The sequence below is a fragment of the Pyrgilauda ruficollis genome, unplaced genomic scaffold (assembly GCF_017590135.1).
Source record: "Pyrgilauda ruficollis isolate IOZ18807 unplaced genomic scaffold, ASM1759013v1 scaffold22, whole genome shotgun sequence".
Classification (NCBI taxonomy): Eukaryota; Metazoa; Chordata; class Aves; order Passeriformes; family Passeridae; genus Pyrgilauda; species Pyrgilauda ruficollis.
This window is the reverse complement of record NW_024521428.1, coordinates 656,728-672,357: the sequence shown is the minus strand read 5'-3', so window position 1 is coordinate 672,357 and position 15,630 is coordinate 656,728. Positions and strand designations below refer to the sequence as shown.

The following is a 15,630-nucleotide window of genomic DNA, read 5'->3' as shown; positions in this document are numbered from 1 at the left end:
ATTGGTCATAATTTTGTTCACAAGTTTTCTTTTAGCACGGCTCTTTTGGATAAGTTGGTGATAAAAGAGAGCCAAATATTGTGATGTGAACAAAACTGAAAAACATGGTTTAGCCAGGCCAGCTGGTTAATGAATTGCTCAAACATGCTTTAAAATGTTGATTGAAGAGTTAATGCTTATTTTCCTAGTTCCCTTTTAATGGATGTTTATTCACATTAACCATGAAGTGTTGCAGCTTTTGCAGTTATCATGAATCAACAAACTGTCCTCGCCTTTTTATAAATGCGGAACTGCTGGCATATGAGCAATATATTAAATAATATGAATTGCAGTAGCAACCAAGGCCTCTCATACTGTATAACTGGGGTGTTTTTTGTGATTTTCTTCATGCTCAAGAACAAAACGCTATTACCTTGACGTTTGCTACATTATTTTGAGTCGCAAAGCTGTAGTGCATTCTTTCGCCTGGGAGGGTAACTGTCCAGTGATAAGTTTAATGAAACTTTACTGCCGCTTTTGTACTTGAAGGGTCTTTGCAGGAAGAGATAAGAAGTTCAAATGAGGAAGCATTATGTGACAGTATGGGAAACAGCAGCTTGGAAAGATAACTTATATTGTTAATTTGTCCACAGAAAAGGGTTAGCGATAATGTTAAGTGGCCTAAAGACAGAAACAGGAGCAAGACACAGGATGTAGAGACACCATGAAGGAAAAGCAAAATGAGGCTCTGTTGGTATGGCATAGCATTATTTTGTGTGTATGGTGAAAACAGGTGGTAAGGAAACTTTCCTGTCTGGCCACTGGGGAGGGTGCACTCAGGGCACCGGAGCCCGAAGCTGTACTGCTGTACAGAGATGGGGACACTGCTGCCTGCAGCATGTCCTCTGTGTCCCCTGCAGAGATCGGGTTGTGGCCTAATTTTTTTGTCACTGATGGTGAGCAAGTTTTCAGGCTCTGTTTTTTACAGATCTTTGTAGCAACTGTCAGGGAAACATTGTTTATTTTAAGGGTATTCCTGCTTTAACCTGCAAAGAGCTGCCTGAGGCCCTTGAGGTGTCCCAGGGATTCAGATTGCTTTAGAAAAACTGAGTTTGAGTCTCTGTCCGTACAAGAGAGACATAACTCTTTTTTGTCTGGGCAGGTTCACCACCCTAACCTGCTCTGTGAGATGGTGGTTTTTGTCCCCAGTTAGTCCTTGTCCTGTGCTGAGGTTGTCAAAGATGGCAGTAGCCTTGCAGTGTGTGACACTGTCTGCCCCACCATCTCATAAAAGAAGAAAATCAGAGGATATTCCTCTTTCTCAGCAGGTGGGAAGATGGAGAGGTGCAGTCTTCCACTCTGCATGCTTGTGATAGGTTGAAGTGGCCCTGCTTGACTCTTTGCTGCTCATCAGTGATTCCAGGGATTGCTGTTCCTATAAAAGGACCTGGAATGCTTTCCTGCTGTTCTTATGGTTCTGTACTTCTGTACCATACACCGATGGTATATAATGAAAGCTTTAGCCTTTCCTATGAGGTGAAAGGTTTGCTTCCTTCTCTGTCCTTGGTGGTTTTGAGATGGAGAATTGTCATGACACAATTTGTGGAGCTGAACTGTGAATTCTCTTAGGTTTATTCTGTTCTTTACAGGATCAAATTTTTACAGGGCCAAAGGAGGAAGTGGTTTACTGAGTCACTTAAACTATTTTTTTTTTTATTTTATCACAACTACCAGTAATAACCACAGGGAAAACATACAAACAGTGGGCATTTGATATGAAGCTTTATATGGGAAAGGCTGCTCATTGTGAATGTGCTGCCAACGAGGCTACAGGCTGACAGGGCTGACAGTAAGTGTCCACCTGGTTACTAGGGCTGAGGGTCTGGCTGAGGCATCTGCTGGAGTCCACATTGTGCTGCCTTCTGAGCCAGCAGCCTGGCTGTGAATTGTATGGGCTTTTAGTCATTCACAGGGAAATTCCTGGGAGCAGGAGCCATGCATGGGAATGGTGATAAATATTGAGTTAGGAAGAAGACAAATAATAGTTTTACTTTCTGGGTTTTATTACTACAAACAGCAAGCAGCATGGTAACAGAGCTTTTAGCAAAGTCCTTTTTTGTTCTGGAAATGCAGAGGTATTCTGGTATTTCCAGTAGTTTTTTTATCCTTTGCTCACTGGGAGTGTTTTTAGGGACACTATTTTGTCCCCACCCAGAACAGAGGATTCATGGTCAGTTTGAAGATACATCCCTGCTGATGGGTTTTCTGCTGGCTGAGGAAGAGGACACTGCAACAGAGTATTGAACCCAAAACTGTAATTCTAGTGGAAGGAAAAGATTTGTCCCACCTGTTACAGAAATTGTGTCGCTTCTGGTGTGGTTGTGTTCAGAAGTCAGTAACTTTGCCAGCGAAGCAAAGCTTTTACGGTAGGGCAGCTGTGCATTTTTTATTTAAGGCTTTTGCTCTGATTTAGGAATCTTAGAATCTTAAGTATGTTTTTCATGTGCTTTAAAATATTATGAAAAGTCCATATGAGATCATATTCTTATGTTTTATGCTGAATCTCAAAGTAATCTCAAAGTATGTTTTTCATGTGCTTTAAAATATTATGAAAAGTCCATATGAGATCATATTCTTATGTTTTATGCTGAATCTCAAAGTAATTTTTACAGCATTAAGGGAAGGGGAGGGGGATGGCTTTTCCATTTTACATCATACTCAATGTCCAGGTTGAATTGCTGTCATTTCTTTTGCACTGTTTTTGTTTGTTTGTCTGTTTGTTTGTTTTTGTTTTTTGGGGTTTTTTTCCCAGTATCGATTTTTCTGCTTGGATATGAATTACAAATTTTAATAATTTCAAAACCAAAAATGGAAATACTTAAAAATGCTAAAAATTGCACCTTGACTGTGATTTTTAAGTGTTTTTACATGTGTTCAGCTTCATTCTCTGTAGACACCTGATCTACTTTCTGTATTTTGCTTTAGAGAGTATATTAGTTCTTACATACAAGAAACCATCATACTACAAGTTTCTGAGCATTTAAAGGTGATACACTCTAGGGACCCACCATTTTCTACCTTTCTCAGAAATGCTGGTCAGAGTATAGAACCACTTTTCAGTATGTCTGACCTGTGCTGTCTCAAGTGTTTTCTGAGTGCCCTCACGGCCTCCTCCCCTTTCCTCTGTAATGTGTTTTCCATGCCTTGGTTTTTTGGGCAGTAGAGACTGTGTGAGGTGGCTGAGGGATGTTTTTACAGGCGTAGAGTCAGGATCATTGCTTCTTCTGAGCTGCTAAATTCACCATCCCTCACCATACAACCAGCAGCATTCAAAGGCTCTGGTGCTCTCTTGAGAGCTCAGGGTTGGACTGGCCTCCTAAAACAGCAGCCCTTGGAGCTGTAAAGTAGTGTCACCTACTGCTTTCATGTTTGTATTTGTTTGTGTGCCAAGAGGTGCTGGTACCTTCCAGCCACATGCATTTTGTCAGGGTTACCAGCTGTTCCAGCCTTCTCAAGGGGATTGTACTGTCCTCTCTCCTTGGTATTCATTTCAGTAAAAGGAGACAAAACCTTGATGAGAAGCTTTTCTTTCTCTACTTTTAATGAAGCGTTAGTCATTTGAAAAGTATTTGTAAGACAGAAGGCAAAGGGTCCAGGAGAGTAATTGCTGGTAATCAACAGAGAAAACAGTTTATAGGCTGCTGTAGTTTTGTTTGCATTTATTTAACCCTGATGAGTGATGTTTGGAGAAAAATTAAGATTTCCTAATAGTCCTGTTCCTTCTCTGAAAGGGCAGAGTCAGTTTGGGACCTGCTTTGAGATGTCCTACTAGCTCCCCACCCAAACCAGGGCTCAGCAATTGCCCATCTGATATGTCTCAAGTCAGCTTTTCTGCACCCTGGAAGGGCTTGCTGGCTTTCAGAACACAATCTGACTGCCAGAGCTGGTAAAGCTGGTAATTCCTTGGGGTATCAAGGCAGCAGCTCTCTGGGCAGTTTCCTGTTTCCTTCATTTGCCACCTGTTTTCTAGGTGTGGTTTTTTTGGTTTTTTTTTTTTTTTTTTCCTAACTTGGCGATATCTTCAAGTCTTTGTAGCATCTGCTGGGGAACTTCTAACCACCCAATAAGCCAGCTGGCACCTGAGGCCTTTTGCCCTTATTTCTAGAGTCAATTTATCTCATCATAATAGAATAAAGTAAACCTTCTGGACATATCAACAGTAGCAGAGTGCAAGTAGAAATTAGCTTTTTTAAAGATAAGACTTTTCAGCTTAGGATCTTCATGCATCATAACCATGGTGCTTAAATGTAAAAGGTGGGTTTCTAACTGGCTTTCAAAATCTCTGTTGGGAAGAGGTTTATAATTCCAAGACAGTAAAGATTACTCAGAAGGCTAGGTCCTGGATCTAGAAATGCAGGATGGGAATTCCTTGTGTTTTTTTCCCCACATGATCTGGGCTGTGAAAATTAATCTAAACTGTGATGTTATTTGCTTTAAACTATCCTTCCCCTCGTCACTTTGGTGCAGGGTTTTTTTTCCTTTCTCTTTTATGTTACCCCGTCATACACCAGGTCCATATAAGTGATTTTACCCATCTTAGAGCATCAACTGTTTGCCACCTTGTTTGTCACTCTTTTTTTTAAGAGGCCTATGTACAAATGGCAGGACAAACTGATTGATGCTGTGTCACGCTTTCTTCTTTGCACACCTACTCACGCGTGGATCATCTGCTGATTAACAGCATAAATTTCTGCCTACGATGCCAACCTGCATCTTCACCCGCTGGTCTCTCATTCATCTCTGCTCTCAGCTTGGCCCCGGTCTGAATTACTAAAGTGTATGTGGGTTAATCCTTACCTCCCTCTGGCTGTAGGAAGAAATACTGGCACGAGAAACAAGGCAGTATTTTCCCAGTAGAGGGAGGTATTGTAAAACTCAGCCAAAGTAGGTTTCTGCTTGCTGGAGGTAGTGTGCTTTTTGCAGGGTTTTTTTTCTGCTTAAGAGTTCATGGAGCAGCATGTGCAGAGACCTTGGAGAAGGAAAGCAAAATACCTTGCTCCATGTTCAGGCAGACAAAAGATTTTCCCATACTTTTTCTTTTTTTTTTTTACTATTTGAATAGAATATGTGGAATGAGAGCAGGGATCTCTGCCATGCTTCACCAAAACCTTGTGGGCTGCCAGCCATGGAGGTGGATATGCCTTTGGTACTGCCAGAATCAGGCAGGACCCTTGTTCTCACCACAATAACCCTGCCTTCCCTTTGCCCCATCAAATCCCAGAGGACTTCAGTGAGTTGAGTGCATCAGTGCTCTGGAGAGTGTTGAGAACACCATAGAATCATTGAATGGTTTGGGTTGGAAGGGACCTTAAAGAGTGTCTGCTTTGGACCTCCCCGCCTTGCAGTGGGCCAGTACACCTTGCACTAGACCAGGCTGCAACCATCATGTAGAACCAGGCTAGAACCATCATGCAACCATTTTACTTTACATTGTATGGCAGGGGTAGGCATTTGTAGATGAGGTTTAACAAAAACTAGTAACTACTGTTAAATTGCAAGAATCTCACTTGGTCATCTGGAGCATGGGCGTAAATCCAAAACTCTGCTTTGTAGTGTGGACATAGATTGATCGAGGGCCTCAGTGCTTAGCCTAATCCGCAGATTAAATTTGCATGCTTCAGGATTGATTTATCACTAAGTGGAACACGGGAAGAAACATCAAAACGGATGTTGGAGTGACATCAGACAAGGAAGGAAACATGTAATTAATTTAACTCCTTGAATCCACACTTTAGGCTCCCATGAAGCTTTGAAATTCTAGTTTCAAGGTGTGTGTCCTTAGCATTTGTGCTTGGTATTCTCTCTGTGCATTTCATTTTATCACTGCCTGTCCCAGCAGAGACTCACAGTGTGGTACACTGTTCCTTGACACCCAAACCCATCTGTGGGAATTTATTCTGCAGGTCCAGAAAGCTGTGAAGCTTTGTTGGCATCAGCACATCATTTGGGTGCTTCAGGGACTCTTGCAAAACTGCCAGAAGGGTTATTGCCACCTTCCTTCATTTTCTGCAGCAAGTCCTTCGCTGATGTAGGAGCCTTTTCCTTCACTTTAAAGTGTGCTTTCTTCCAAATCTTGTGAGAAACAGTAGAAAACGGTCACTCTTGTGCACATTCCTCTGGAAATTGATTCCAGTGATAAACAGGATGAAGGAATGTGCTCCTTTGAACACACAGCCACCTTGTAACTGTGAGCACACTACAGGCATTCATGGTGTTCTTAGAATACTCTTCTGATTATTGTTTTGACTGGCTGTGCTGCCATGAAGACAACTTTTTCTAACTATTTGAAAATCTTAAACTAAATTTAATTGAGATTTGGTAGTTTTTTCAAAGTTTGAAAAAAACCCCAAAAAACAAGAACATGCCACTAGAGGGAATTGCAGATGACACACATCAACTTTTCTGTGTGGAATGAGACCTAAAACTTCATATTTTCTGGTTTCTATAGCTAGTGTGTATTCTCTGTAAATATAGGCTTATGAAGAAATGTTCTGAATTTGAAGCACTTGACATTTATTATTATTCCTAAATTCAATTACATAATTACATGTTTTCCAGCATCATGAATTGCTGTTCACATCCCTTTGAATGTAGTATAAAGTAGCCAGGCATAACCTGTCTATTTTAAAAGATTTTTAAACTGGAAAATTCTGCTGAATACCTAGAGTCACCAGAACAGCAGTACTTTCACAGAAATTTAAGGGAGAGCACTGGAGGCCTGGAGTATCAAGATAGGACTCTGTAGGACTGCTGTGAAAACTCAGCCATGAGCCTTGACCCACATAATAAAAAGTTATTTACTGCTTGTGATGAATAAAGGACTGCATACGCTGTCTCAGTTCCAGCTTGTGCTGGTTAGACATAGGGGAATATCTTCCTGTGCTGAAAGACAGGTACCACAATGGTTATGCATCACATCACAGTAGCAATGTTGGCTTTCTCTGGGGGCAGGAGAATGGTCAGTTGCATGAGAGAAGAGTCACGCACTGGAAAATGAAGAGAAAACCTTCAAAGTACAGGATATAAAAGGAGGCTGTGCATTACTGGTAATGAGAAAATCTGTGGTAACTTGGCTGGTCCTCAAAAATTCTGATGGAATGTGAAAGGTCCAAGTGGCCCCATCCCACATGAGAAGAATGTAATCTCTCAAAAAAGGAATTATAAACAGCAGATAGGGGCTAGAAGGTAAAAAGGGGTGTGGGGAGCAGGAGGCACTCGCTGGGAGGGCTTTTCTTGGAGAGCCATGTCTGTCCGAGTTGCTTTGTGGAAGCATTTAAGTGAGTTAGTAGAGAAATAACATTTGTGTTCTGCAATATCTCTGCAAAAAAACACCCTTATAAATTGTATTTGATGCTCAGAACCTAGAGTTTGACTGCTTGGGTAAATTCAGATTTGAAACCTCATTTCTTGTAAGGATTCATGGGCAATCCCATAGGGCAGAAAACAAGTCCAGTTTGTATTTTTTCTTGTAGAAAGCTTTTAGCTTGTTCAGAAGCCCTCCAAGGAAGTGTTTTCTGTATCAGCGTAGATCCCTGTTGGAGTTTGCTGAAGAGGCAAACTGGAGCTGAGTCCCCGGTCTTGCTCTGAAAACCTAACCATCTTGCCATCCTTTGTATTTAGGTGGATTTGATCTGTATAACAACTCATTTTTGTGTCTGGGCTTGCTGTATTCCTTTAATTTGCATGCTCTATGTTGGTGCAGCTCTGGTTTCCAAGGACATTTGTGTAAAAGTTGTTGCCCAAGCACAGCAGCTGCTCATGGAGATAAATAAAAGTTTAATGAAGTGATGTGTTTCAGATTAATGCAACGTGCAAAGTGAGTGAAGAATTGTCCTTTTATTTTTTATTGGCTTGTTTCATGTTTAATATGAAAGCATTTGGTATATGCTTAACAGATAGCTACTGTAGTGAATAAGAATCTATGAGCAAATTTATAGGTGAAAGTTTAATTTCGATAGTTAACAAAGAGCTTTTTCACATTAAAAAATGTACTCATCGCTTTTTAGATTATTATCTAAAGTGGATCATTTGGACAAAAATAAGTCATTTGTACACAGATATTTAAAGCAGAATATAAACTGTTGGTAATGTATAAAAGCTGCTGTGCCATGAACATCTGTCATCTGCCATCCTGAACCTCCACTCATAACAGTATTAACTATTCATTGGATCGCTGATTGACTGACGGCAGGGAATTGGCATTTAATTATGTTTAAGCTTATCCTACTGAGTACTGAGAAACAACTATAAGTACTTAATTTGAAGCTGGAATGCAGCATGTTTAGGCAAATATTGTGATCGTTTTTGCTTTTATTTTCTGAGGATAAGAGCTCAGATGTGTATACCTTGTTGACAGTTCAGTGTGCACAACCCTCTAACATCGTGTAAATCACTTTGAATTTTTCCAGCCATTATCTATTTGGCATGTTATGTGAATCCTTTTCCAAAACAATTTTGTTATTTTTCCATTGTGCGATGTTTCATATTATGTGCTGATGACATTCCAGACTGAAGCATATTGATAGTATTACGTAAAATTACCGAGTTTGTGTTCAGTCTAGTAATCTCTACAAAATTGGTGTCATATGATATACCCAGTATTACCTATTTTCCATGTTACACTTTTTTCCTTTAGAGAAATTAAAAAATACTCTTAGATATAGTCTGCTACAAAATAAACCCTTTAATAATGAACTCTGTAATTCATACCAGATAGAACTTGTTTCCTGTTGTAGTCAAAACAATCCTTGCAAACTGTTAGGTTTCTTGGCTTTTATTAAATGCAAAGTCATTTAAAAAACACACCTTCCAAATTCACCATGTAGAATGTAAAATCTCTGAATTAAGTTTTTATGTGTCAAGAATAATGTCAAAGAAATAGTAAACATTTTTCAAAAACTGGTAAGCTTTTTTGAAGCCTGCTGAAATGAAGTGCTTTATTTACTACTAAAAATTTACTAAGTGAAACGAGACACAGAGCTTGCAAAATTGCCTGCTAACCGCCTTCCTGCCTTGCAGGAAACTTCAAGCACTTCCATTCCTGTTTTACAATTACACGGGACACTCCATCACTACCAAATGTGACAAACTGGTATAGTAGTTTGCGTTTGATAGCTGAGAGCAGGAAGAAAATTACTTTGTGGTTTTCTTCTGATTTTCAAGGCAGAAAAAGAAAAATGCAGAGTGCTGTTGCATTTCCAAAAGAGCATTTTAATGCTAGTTACTGAAGTTACTTTGCGGCACATTTTGCTGCGTTAACCTCCCTGTCAGAGCTTGCCAAAGTGCTTGAGTAACTCTGAATTTTCATAGCCCTAATGACTTTCCTTTTGTCATAAATTAGAACAGGAAAGACTAAACAGCTCATTGCAGTCCTGGAGATGTGTAGCTTTTCGCGGAGGCGTTGGGAGAGCCGCCTGCTTTGCCCAGCGCAGGGCAGGGTCGTGCCTGTCGGGGCGGTGAGAGTTGGAGGAAAGCTGGAGAGATGGGGGTGAGCTTGTCGCACACATCCCTTAGGTGTGATCAAGTGATAAAGGAAATGTGGTGCCCTTTGGGAGGGTGTGTACCTATGAGAAACAGGAAGCAGCTCGGCGGGTGCCTGCCCTGCCTGCCTGCAGAGGTTGGTGGCTCCGGCGGTGCAGGTGTGCCGACACACCGCCCAGCCGCTGCTCTCCAGGCATCTTGGCAGGCGCGCTCCTCGGCACCCACAGCTGGGAGAGGCGGGGGAAAGAAACCCAGCCCAAAGCCAAAACACCCCCCTCACCTTTTAAAAAAAACCAACCCTCCTCCAGGTAGGGGAATATGACGGCCTTGCAGCTGAAAGAGTTGTCACATTCAGGTCTGTACAGGAGGAGACGGGATCGTCCTGACAGTGTCCTGCCCGGGTCACAGGAAGAGAACCTGAGGTGAGTGCAAATGGATGGTACTGCCAGGGCACCGAGCCCTTCTCTGCTGCCCGCTTGCTTCGGTGGTTGTAACAAACAAAATGCAACCATAGCTCTGGAAAGTCGCTGCAAAACACATGCATTGAGAAGCAGCCCCGAGGCACGACAGAAAAACCCCTGAAAGAGAGCTAACAGGAGCCATACGGTGACCTTGCAGGTTCTGGCGATGGTGTGAGAGCCTTCCCTGGCCCTGGGAAGGGCAAATGTTAGCCGGTGTTTACTTTGGGATCCCTTCTGACGGCCAGCACTCGCAAGTAAATAAACATTTTGGAGCCCAACAACTTTGCTCCGTCTGCTTTGAAGCTGGTTCTGGGTCACCCAGGTTCTGTGGGTTATGCTGCCTCTTGGGTCTTGGCACAGTCCCTGTGCCAGGCTGGTGGTGTGGAGCTGGGGTGGGGTCTTCATGGGGTGTTCTTTGTTGGAAAGGGCTTTAGACAAAAGAATGCAGCAGGGCCACTTAGCCTGACCTTACTCAGGAAGGGTGGCCGAAAGTTAGAAAGCCATTTAATGTCTGGGGTTATCTTCCTGCTGCTGTGAACCTTTTGAAAAAAATTAACAATGAATTTGCAAAAAGCCTCTGTTTGGAGCAGAAAGATTAAAGATCTGTTTGTAACTTGAGTAAGTGCAGACACCCCCCCAAGAAAAGTAAAAATGCTAGGATGTTTTTCTAAGTGTGCTCAGCATGAAAGCAATCCATTCCCACTTCAAGCTCCTTCGCTAAGGAACCTTGTGTATCTGCTAACAAAAGCCTCAGTGGAGAGGAAGTACTTCCTATCTCCGAAGGCCTGTCTCATTGTATTTTTAGATTATTTTTCCTTGGTAATGGTTGTGCATCAGGTTGGAGTGCTGTGTAATTTGAAAGGTTGTTACTGTGTTTTTTTCAACTGCATTAGTGATTTCAGAAGAATGGTTATTCACATCTGGGGGATTTGCTCTTTTGTTACAACTAAGAACCATAATTGTGGCAAAATGTATGATTGTAATTTACAGAGATTATTTAATGAGATGTCAGAAATATATAATTTCTAGGAATGTGTTAACTTGCAGGTCTGGTACTGGTGTATTTGGTATCCCTTTGTAGTATTAATTCTGAATTGATTTCTGAGATGGATTTCTAATAGTATTAGCAGTATATATGTTATATTCATATGACTGCAGTTGGAAGAATAAGCCAAACTTAGTGTAGAGTAAGAGATAAGTGCAGAGATTCTTGACATTTTTACATTTAGTTTATTTTGTACAAAATTAGCAATGAGGAAAAACAGATTTATTTGGGGAAGAGAAAGCCTCTTTTAAAGCATACACATAACAGTGAGTACTAGCTCTGTGTGGTTGTGTTGCTGTTATTACTGTGCATATCCAAGATGGGAATGAGACCATTTTGGAGCTGGATAGGGGGAAGGGGTGTGTTTACTGCACCAGCAGAAGTCTGGGTGTTTTAATCTCCTGAGCCTCTTCCAGTATAGAGATGAGAAATACATGAAACGGGAATTAGTCTTGAGAAATAAAATCCAAATTGGAGGAAACAGTGAATCAGGGGCTTGTGAATCAGTGGAAGGCAGAGTGTTGGAGGTGCAAGAAGATGAATAGAGCATGGTCAGATGATGCTTGTAGAGCAGGCAGATAGCCCGTACCTCTAACCAGAGCTTATCTTATGTTTGCTAATAGTTTAAGCTGGTTCTTATTCAAACTAAACCTTGCTCCTTCCTAACCCATATTGTGATATTGCAGTGTGTTGCAAGGCAGGCTTATTTGTCATTTTTACTGCATTCTCCATGACAAAAGGCTATGAGATTATAAATACAGAATTATGACATATCAACAGGGCAAAGAGTAATCGGGAACAAAGAGAAAAAGCTCAGTTTTCTAAAAATGGAAAGCTCTAGTTTTTTCCATACATTCTCCCAATGCCACTTAGATGCCTGCCCTTAGCAAATACTTTCAGAGTATCTAGAGTCCACAAGAAAGACAAGAGGTTTCTTTTATGTCTGCTAAATATATCTTGCCATCCATGGCTTTTTAATGCCCTTCCATAGTATCTCTCTCCAGTTTTTTGTTCTAGTGCCTTTGTATTTTGTTTTACATACATATTAATCCAGATGTGTTAAATAATATCAGCCCCCAAGCAACAGTTCACTGAAACCTGCTTTCTCAGTTGAAGTAGTTTTCTTCTAATCCTGGGCCAAAATGTACTCAAGATGCCAGCGTCCCCAGGTCACCCTTTGAGAGCTTCTGTATTTAAAACCTTTAATTTCAGCTGGGTTCAGCCATCACAGCAGGAGCCAGATGTGCTTGGTAGGACAGGGACCTGTGTACCTGCAAACTGCAGCTGAGACATAGCCAAGTGTTGGCATTACAAAGCAGCTCAGCAGGGCTTGGTGCCAAAATTCTGCCTTTTTCTTTCCTTGGAATGTCAGTGTGATTTGTACTTAAAATGTGTGAGATTACTAATAATTGGGAACTCTGAAACAATGTACTGAAACTCCTAAATGTGCACCAGAACATATGTTTGTCATATAATGTATCACATACATTTAATTTGTCCTGACAAATGTGGGGATTTGTGGGGATGGGAAATTTGACTTCTCTTTCTGTCTCACCCATGTATCACTTAACAAACTTCATAACCTTTGTGGCAGCCTTTTAATCTGTTGCTAGAGATGCAACTTGTGCTTTACCTTTTAGGGAGCTGCAGTCTGTCTGTGCCACGTAAAAGGTGGTCTGGATAGCTCATCCTTTTCTTGAACTTGCACAGTACAAAAATGTGCATGGTTTAGACCTGCAGTAAGGTTGGGGTGCTAAATGCAGACCTCTCTTTGCCTGTTTGAGCAGATTCACCAGCTCATAAAGCTAAATTATACAGGATGCTCCCCAGCTGCAGAGTTCAAAATGCAGGAGGATGCCAGGCACCTTCGTCTCTCTCCTGTGTGCAACAGATGCAGCCATCCTTGAACTAAATGCAACCTTAAATGCATCCTTGAACTAAATGCAACTGTTCTGAAGACTTGTTCTTTTCAGGCTATATTGATTTAGTGGGAAAACAGTGATATCTTGTGTAGGTCTTGACTTGCTTTGTCTTCAGAAGCAGCACGTAAAAAATTCTGACTGTATTCTGAGCTATTCTTTCTTGCTTTTCTCAGCAAACAGGATGCAAAGGAAATTGTACACATATATTTATGATTAATCATTAGGAGCCACTTAGCAATGGCAGTATGCTTGCTATTTTTGCTCTTTCCACTTCTCATCCCATGGGTTTTTGTAAAAATAGAATGATTCCTCTAAAAGAATTGATTCTATTAATTCTCAAGGCTCAGTACAAGGTACTCACAAAAGCAGAGGCAATTATCTTTGAGGGTTTTTTTGGCAATTATGCTTAAAAATTAATTAGATCACTGTTAACTACTATCTGTAGCTTTCTTTCCCAAGTTCATGTGCATTCAAGTGCCACTAAAAATGTAAACAGCTTTTAAAGAGGTTAGTCTCAAGTTTTTTATCAAACAGTAAATTTCAGCATTTACAATAAATAATCATTGATGAGCTTCCATCAGTGGCTGTCAGTAGCTCGCTGCTCTGTTCTGTGCAGAAAGCACTGTAGGTGTTTTCTATATTAATAGTTTTAATTTATAGTTGCATTCCTTTTCCTCTCTTCTCCTGGAGCTGATCTGCTGGATCTGTTCAGGCTCCTGCCTGCCTCTGTACATTGACTCCAGGCTGGAAGGCATGTGGATGTGCCTCAAAATTTCAAGCACAAAGACTTCCTTGCCGATGAGACAGGAGGCATAAGCACACTGGTATGTCCCACTGAGCCTTTGGGGGATAGACTCTGCACAGCAAGGCTTTTAGGTGAGTGTAAAAAGAAACGAATAAAATTCCCCGCATCAGGAACATGCTGGGGCTGTCCCCCTTTATTTGTGAGATGCAGCATTCAGGAGTTTTGCAAGCTCACAAATCTCCTTAACCTGCCATCAAAAGCACATGTGTAGCGGCCAGACAAGGTGTACAGCTGCTTCCAGCCATACATCAGCTCTGAAGACCAGCTCTTCCCAAGAAGGAATGAAAATGATGGTCAGGGACTGTCTGGGAAACCAGGGACCTGTTGGGCCTTCAGATGCTTTGGGGTACCGAGAGCCAGTTAAGGTGAAAATAAAAGACCTGTCTGCACCTGAAAGCTTAAATTTGATTTCTCCTGGTAATGTTTCTTTATAGCATCACCAGTGTCAAAATTTATATGGCTGCTTTCTGTGAGAGTTATTTAACTTGCTCCCCCTGCCAATGTCAACAGGTGAAGCAGTAATTATTCCATACCTTGGTAAAAAAAAAAAAAGAGATTAATTTATTAAAGCAGGAAAAACTTTAAAAGAAGTGCTAAGACCAAAAAAAAAAAAAAAATTGTGCTTCTCCCTAATAACTCTGCTAGAACAGTGGAGAGCTGGGTGCTACAAATACTCATTTAATCAGTGCTTGGGAGCTCTGAACTAAGAAATACTTCAGCTTGTCTGCTAGCTGCTCTAATTGAAGAAGGAATTTGTCCATGTAAATGTAACACTGAATTGGTACCATTAATTAGAGTAACTTACAGTCAGCAAAAATATGCTTTATGGTTAGATTTAAATATTGGGATACCTAGCATTTGCATTGTGCCTTAGTTTGAGGTATCCACATGACTAGAGGCTTTACTGTTGATTTGTGCTGTACTTTTCATTGCTCTAGGGGTTAAAATAACTCTGAGGAACACACCCTTTTTTGCTTGCCTTCTCTCTCACCCCTTGTCTCCTACATTGCATAACAACTAAGCAATTTTGTTTGACTTGCTCACCCGGACTATCACCTCTCATGACTCCAAATGACTAGAGATAGCTGCCTGTGTAACATCAACCAAAGCAGTAATTGCTTTTCCTCTTAAATCTATGATTTTAGTCAACATGTAAGCTTCAATTAGGATTTTAATTCTAGCAATTAGGATTTTCGCTGTTCTTATTTACAGGATTAGCTGACTAAAGGTAAATTGTACATTCTTTTCTTTTGCTCTTGTTTTCTTGTGTCCTGAGATACCTAATCAGAGGTGTTCTATGATTGCTTATGTACTGTGATTGCTTATTATTCTTCATTATAATTAAGCTACCCTTTGAATGCAGTCTGTCACACTGAAGTGAGTTTACACACAGAAGAGAAAAACTAAATTATGCCAATGTTACCACTTAATAAAAATTTCTAACTTGCAGGTATTTGGGAGAAAAGTTTAAAAGGTTGTACGTTTGGATTCCCTTTCTGTATATTTTTTATTTTGTTTTCCTGAGGTCTCTGAGCTGTCCTGGGAAACCTGACGGTAGCTGATACAGTGTCCTCGAGAGGACCATGAGCCTTTTACATGATGCTCTCCAGGCATGGGAACAGCTCGCCAAGTATGCTGCTTCTGAGGATGGCCAAAGGCTGATGCCTGTGGAGGGAGGTAGAAGGAAAGAGTGAGCCTTTTATGGGATTGCCCTTGGTAGTAATCCCAGCTTGCCACCAGCTGTGGCTCACAGACTTCCTACGGAGTTTGTGGCGTTCCATGTTTTTTCCTTCAATTAACTCCTCTGGTCTTGCCTTGCACCCAGTAATCTCAGAGCATTGAGTGACTTAATAAATACCCTGAGTTTTCATGTGTATT

At 41.0% G+C, this 15,630-nt stretch overlaps 1 protein-coding gene across 3 annotated transcripts in view; it reads left to right on the top strand.

The window, feature by feature from the left end:
- The first annotated feature begins 1,780 nt into the window (after positions 1-1,780).
- The window catches only part of LIMS1 (LIM zinc finger domain containing 1), a 40,401-nt gene continuing 26,551 nt past the window's right edge, over positions 1,781-15,630 (top strand). The window contains exon 1 of one of the 3 annotated variants that reach the window (XM_041468471.1): positions 1,781-1,828. Coding sequence is in view for 1 of the 3 variants with exons in the window: in XM_041468469.1 (XP_041324403.1) it covers positions 9,838-9,941 (104 nt within the window). In the remaining 2 variants the exon portion in view is untranslated. Of the gene's footprint in view, positions 1,829-2,175; positions 2,406-9,822; positions 9,942-15,630 lie in introns of those variants that run through there. The other 2 variants (XM_041468470.1, XM_041468469.1) reach the window with 2 other exon arrangements.